The sequence below is a fragment of the Eimeria mitis genome, genomic scaffold (genome assembly GCF_000499745.2).
Source record: "Eimeria mitis Houghton genomic scaffold, Emh_scaff488, whole genome shotgun sequence".
In the NCBI taxonomy this organism is placed as follows: Eukaryota; Apicomplexa; class Conoidasida; order Eucoccidiorida; family Eimeriidae; genus Eimeria; species Eimeria mitis.
This window is the reverse complement of record NW_013573179.1, coordinates 12,842-18,051: the sequence shown is the minus strand read 5'-3', so window position 1 is coordinate 18,051 and position 5,210 is coordinate 12,842. Positions and strand designations below refer to the sequence as shown.

General features: G+C 45.5%; 2 protein-coding genes across 2 annotated transcripts in view; one reads left to right on the top strand and one right to left on the bottom strand.

The window, feature by feature from the left end:
- Positions 1-326: 326 nt before the first annotated feature.
- On the bottom strand, positions 327-1,944 carry EMH_0013970 (uncharacterized protein; the record flags this gene model as incomplete). The annotated part of the gene is made up of 2 exons (XM_013499968.1): positions 327-358; positions 1,047-1,944. 2 exons carry the CDS (start codon positions 1,942-1,944, stop codon positions 327-329), a joined length of 930 nt encoding a protein of 309 aa, XP_013355422.1.
- Positions 1,945-2,982: 1,038 nt separating this feature from the next.
- The window catches only part of EMH_0013960 (ATP-dependent RNA helicase, putative), a gene marked incomplete at both ends in the record, with an annotated part of 2,666 nt that continues 438 nt past the window's right edge, over positions 2,983-5,210 (top strand). The window contains 5 exons of the mRNA XM_013499967.1: positions 2,983-3,250; positions 3,418-3,585; positions 3,826-4,109; positions 4,497-4,694; positions 4,970-5,010. Of these exons, the coding sequence (XP_013355421.1) occupies positions 2,983-3,250; positions 3,418-3,585; positions 3,826-4,109; positions 4,497-4,694; positions 4,970-5,010 (959 nt within the window). The remainder of the gene's footprint in view (positions 3,251-3,417; positions 3,586-3,825; positions 4,110-4,496; positions 4,695-4,969; positions 5,011-5,210) is intronic.

Here is a 5,210-nt window from a genome sequence, read left to right as displayed (position 1 = left end):
TATATATATATATATATATATATATATATATACATATATATGCTTACCTTCATACTGTTTATAGTTTTTATTTTTTGTTGCATTTCTTCTTTGTGCTGTACTCCTAGAAGAAGATAGATCCCACTGTTCATCTTGTGTATGAGTATAGAGAGCATCAGCACTATTATTATTATAATTATTTATATTATTATTATTATTTATATTATTATTTATATTTATATTTGTATTTGTATATAAAGAAGAAGAAGAAGAGGGAGAAGAAAATATATTACATAAAGGTTCATCAGCTGTAAGTGCACTGAAAGCAAGAGCAGCCTCATGGGCCATCATCCAGTATTGATGGCCTGGCTCATAGTATCTATAAGCACAAATAAAAACAGAATAAATATCATTAAACACATCTATACTTCTCTTATAATAATTTCCTTTCTCTAATCTATCTAATACTGTCTCCAAGCTTACAGGCACAGCAGGATATACTTTCCTAGCTAACTCGTTGTAGTGGCTGTCTCGAGGAGACACACGCGGGAGAAAGGGCACACACACAGGCTGTCTACACAGCTCCACCAGTATACGTTGCATGCGCTGCGGCCAGTCTTTTGCATCCGCAACAGCACCGGGACCCCCTCCCCCCATTAGGGGGGGGCCCCCCTGGGGGCCCCCCCCCACATGGGGGGGGCCCCCAGCAGGAGAAGGGCCTAAAGAAGATATACTACCACCGCATGCATTGCCACGCAAACGAGATGCACGTGTCTTTGGTAATTCAGGAGCTGCTGCTGCTGCTGCTGCTGCTGCTGCAGGGGGGCCCCCATAGTTAGCTATAGATTGACGTCTTTGTCTATCATGATGGGGGCCCCCCGCTGAACCTATGGGGGCCCCTGCATATCTTTTTGCTGCTGAACCCTTTTTTGCTTTGCGAGTATTACCACCTACTGGGGGCCCCTCCTGTACCTCGACCAAACGCCAGGGTACTGCATTGGGGCCCCTAAGAGAAGAGAAGAAAGCCTGTAGATGCATATACTCTGTCTCTGTTAAGTATAACTCACCGCAAGAACAATAGCATGCATGCACTGAACTGTTTAAAGAGGGAACAGGCATAGAGACAGATGAAGATGATGATGATGAAGGGGACTCAGCACCTCCTGCTGCTGCTGCTGCTGCTGCTGCTGGTTCTGCTGCTGTTGCTCCTGCTGCTGTTGCTGCTGGTGTTGCTGTTGTTGTTGTTGCAGCTGCAGGCTGCTGTGTAGATGATGATGCTCCTCCTGCTGCTGCTGTTGCTGGGGATGATGATGCACCCCCAGCTGCAGGTGTTGCTGCTGCTGCTGCTGCTGCTGCTGGGTCGGATGCTGGTGCTGCTGATTCTGCATCCGCTGCAGCAGCAGAAGCTGGTGCTGCTGCTGTTGCTGCTGTTGCTGCTGCTGGAGACGCAGCCGGCGCTTCTCCTGCAGCTGCTGCAGGGGGTACCTCAGCGCCTGCTGGCACGGGAGAAGCCGCTGTTGCTGCAGCAGGTGCTGCTGCTGCTGCTGCTGTTGTTGCTGCATTTGCTGCTGCTGCTGGTGCGCCCTCCGCGGGGGGTGCTGCTGCAGCTGCTGCTGGCGATGCTGCTGCAGCCGCTGGTGCTGCCGCCTGCGTTGGTGCTGCTGCTGCAGTTGTTGGAGGTACTCCTGCTGCTGCTGATGCGACGGGTTTTGCTGCTGTCAATGATGCACTGTCTGGTGCCGGTGTTGCTGCTCCTGTTGCTGCAGCAGCAGGAGCAGCAGCAGCAGGGGCAGCCGTCGCTGTGCCGCCTTCCCCCGTGTTTGGGTGGTTGAGCTTGTCCTGCGTGTTTGGTTTCTGCTGCTCTGCATGATTCGTTTGCTGCTGCAGTTGTGTTGCATCAGCAGCAGTTGCTGTTTCCTTGCAGGAGGTGGAGGCACCTGTAGGGGCCCCCGTTGTAGGTGTCATCCTGTACCCTGGGGTTGACGGACCCAAGGGGCCCCCTCCTCTCCCTCGTCCGTCTTTCTAGAGGTTTAGTGAGAGAGAAGTAGCTGAATTTTATCGGCAATAAATTCGCTGGTCTGCTCGTGTGGTGTACAGACAGCTAGGAAAGAACAAAGAAAGGGGAGCAACAGCCAGCCGGCGAGCCAGCAGCCCGCGAGCCGCTGCCGCGCCCTGCGGCAGTTGATGTGAAAGGAGGCAAAGGGAGATAAATTAAAAGGAATAAAGACACTTTTTGTGTCCAATTGTAAAAAAAGCAAAATGATAAAACACATAGCCACTGCTTTCGTCAAATGCCTCGAGCAGCGCAGCCCCATTCCTGCCGCTGCATGCGCTGGCAACTGCTGCAACCACACCACAAAGCGGTCGGCGTAGAAAGCTGAATAAAAAAGTTGAAAAAATTAATAATTTTAACTTTATGATTAATAAATTAAATTTTGGTCCATGAGTTCTTGTTTATTCACCTTAAACTCCTTCGAACGAGGAAAGAAGACGAGGAAACCCCCTTCATTGGCGATACAGGTATACAGGGGCCCCGTGACGAGGGGCCCCCGTAGAACCCTTTTCAATTTCCACTGTGGGGCGAAGGAAGAAGAGTTTGTATAGATTGTGAATTTATGAATTAAATTGGTTTATTTGGCTTCTGTAGTCGTAGAAACGCATTCTGACGCGTCGGGGGTTCGGAATCCTGCGGCGAGATTAGCGCTTTCCATAGCTGTCGATACACCCCAGCAGTTCAGCTTTCCGCCGACCGGGCGACCAGTTTGTTCATTTCTGAAATATCTGCTGCGTGATTTGTTTCAAATTCTTCAAGAAGTTTCTTATAAAGAGAAGACATAAACATTGCGGTGTTTGCATCTGCATTTGTTTCAGCTTTCCACCTCTTTTTCGTCGCATTCGTGTTTTTTGCAAATCGTATGACCGTTCAGATTTCGTCTTTCTTACACTGCGCAGCTGCAACTGGCAGCGTGTTTCTTGTAGGTTTTCTGCTGTAAGTAGTAGACAATGAAGGGAGAAAAGGAAAAAAACAGAAAGAAACGCCGGCATCTCGCCGAGAAGGCAAAGGTGAAAAAAGATAAGAAAGTCAGTTCCTTGCAAGACCCTCCGCATGCAGAAGACGATCCAGCCAGCGATGACCCGATTGAGAATGCATCAGACGCAGGAACGCCAGAAGAGAACGGCGAGGGCCCCATGGATGTGACCGTCAAGGAAGAGGCCCCTGCAGCTGCAGATACAGCTGAGACGGAGGAAGCAGAGAAGAAAACTCCCCCAGGTATAACTTCTGTGCATGCTGTAGTGAGGAGTGAATGAGTTACAGACGAAGTGCTGCCGCTGCTGCTGCTCGCACACATATATAACATGGTGTGAAAAAAAAACTCCGTTGCATGCATGCATGCATGCATGCATGGGTTTGCTTTGTGTGTGCGTCTCTCTCTGCAGGTGTAGCTGGTGGTTTCTTTTCTGACGTTTTGTTTGAAAGCTTGGATATATGTGAGCCCGTTAAGAACGCCCTAAAAGATATGCAAATGGAGAAACTAACAGAAATACAAGCCAAGGCGATACCGCGGTTGCTTGAGGGTAAAGATGTATTGGGGGCAGCTAAGACAGGTATATCATTTGTTACACAAAATATTTTGTTTCTTTTTCTGCTGCTGCAGTGTATATACACCTCCTGCAACATTTGTTGCTTTGTACATATCTCTCTCCCTCTCCTCCCCCTTTGTATATATTTCAGCTGCTGGATTTTTCTTTTTTTTCCTGCTAGGATTTCTCTTCTTATTCTGTTTCTATATATACATATATGTATTTATTTATTTATTTATTTATTTATTTATTTATTTTTTATAGGATCCGGCAAGACTCTAGCATTTTTAATTCCTGCAGTTGAGCTTTTGTACCAAGTGAAGTTTCTGCCCCGCAACGGAACAGGAGTGTTAGTTATATCTCCAACACGCGAGCTGTCTCTGCAGATATATGATGTGGCTGTGGAGCTATCAAAGTATCTGCCGCAGACCATTGGTCTGGTCATGGGCGGAGCCAACAGAAAACATGAAGCGGAAAAACTCTCCAAAGGAGTTAATATTCTTGTCGCTACACCAGGACGCCTTCTAGATCATATGCAAAACACTAAAGTAAGAATATGTATATATATATATATATATATATATATATATATATATATATATATATATATACTGTCAAATAGATACTAAAGTATAAACCCTCTTTCTTATATTAACAAACTTACATATAATATTAATATATTATACTCTATATATCTGGGTCTAAGAACGATGCATGCTCTACGGCTTGGATGGGGCTTATCACTGGGTATTGAGCAGACATACGGGAAGCTGGTGGATGCAATACATGCAATCCATGCATGCATGCATGCATGCATAGATATATGCATACATGCATGCATGTATATATGCATGCATGCGTGCATGCATGCACGGATATATGCATGCATGCATGCATAGTTGCACTGCTGCATGCATATATTTGTGTGTGTTTAGGGTTTCGTGTATAAGAATTTATTATCTCTGGTGATTGATGAGGCGGACAGAATTCTGGAGATTGGCTTTGAGGAGGAAATGAACGCCATATTGGCGTTGCTACCCAAACAGAGACAAACGTGTTTATTCTCAGCAACACAAACCGCTAAAGTTGCAGACTTGGCCCGTCTCTCTCTTAAAAAACCCGTACTCGTCCAGGTACGGCAGCCCCACACTTCCTTGCATGCATGCATGCATGCATGCACGCATGCATGCATGCAATGAAGTGCATGCATGCATGCATGCAGCTGATGGTTCATGAGGTTTATTGCATGCATGCGTTTTCTCTTTTTATGATTTGTGTTCTGTATGGTTGGACCCTTTTTTTTTCTCAATGCATACATGCGTTTTCTTTTTTTATGATTTGTGTTCTATATATATTATTTATATATATATTTTTTTTTTTTATTTTTTTTTTATTTTTATTTTTGCAGGTGCAGAATTCTGTGGCGACAGTTTCGGGTTTGCAGCAGGGGTATGTGATATGCCCAGCCGAGCAGCGTTTTCTATTACTGTTTACTTTTTTAAAAAAAAACAAAGACAAGAAGGTGATGGTTTTTTTCAGCAGTTGTATGTCTGTAAGGTTTCATGATGAGTTATTTAATTATATAGATCTCACCACCACCTGCATCCACGGAAAAAAAAAACAAGCAGCCAGAATGTCTACTTATTATG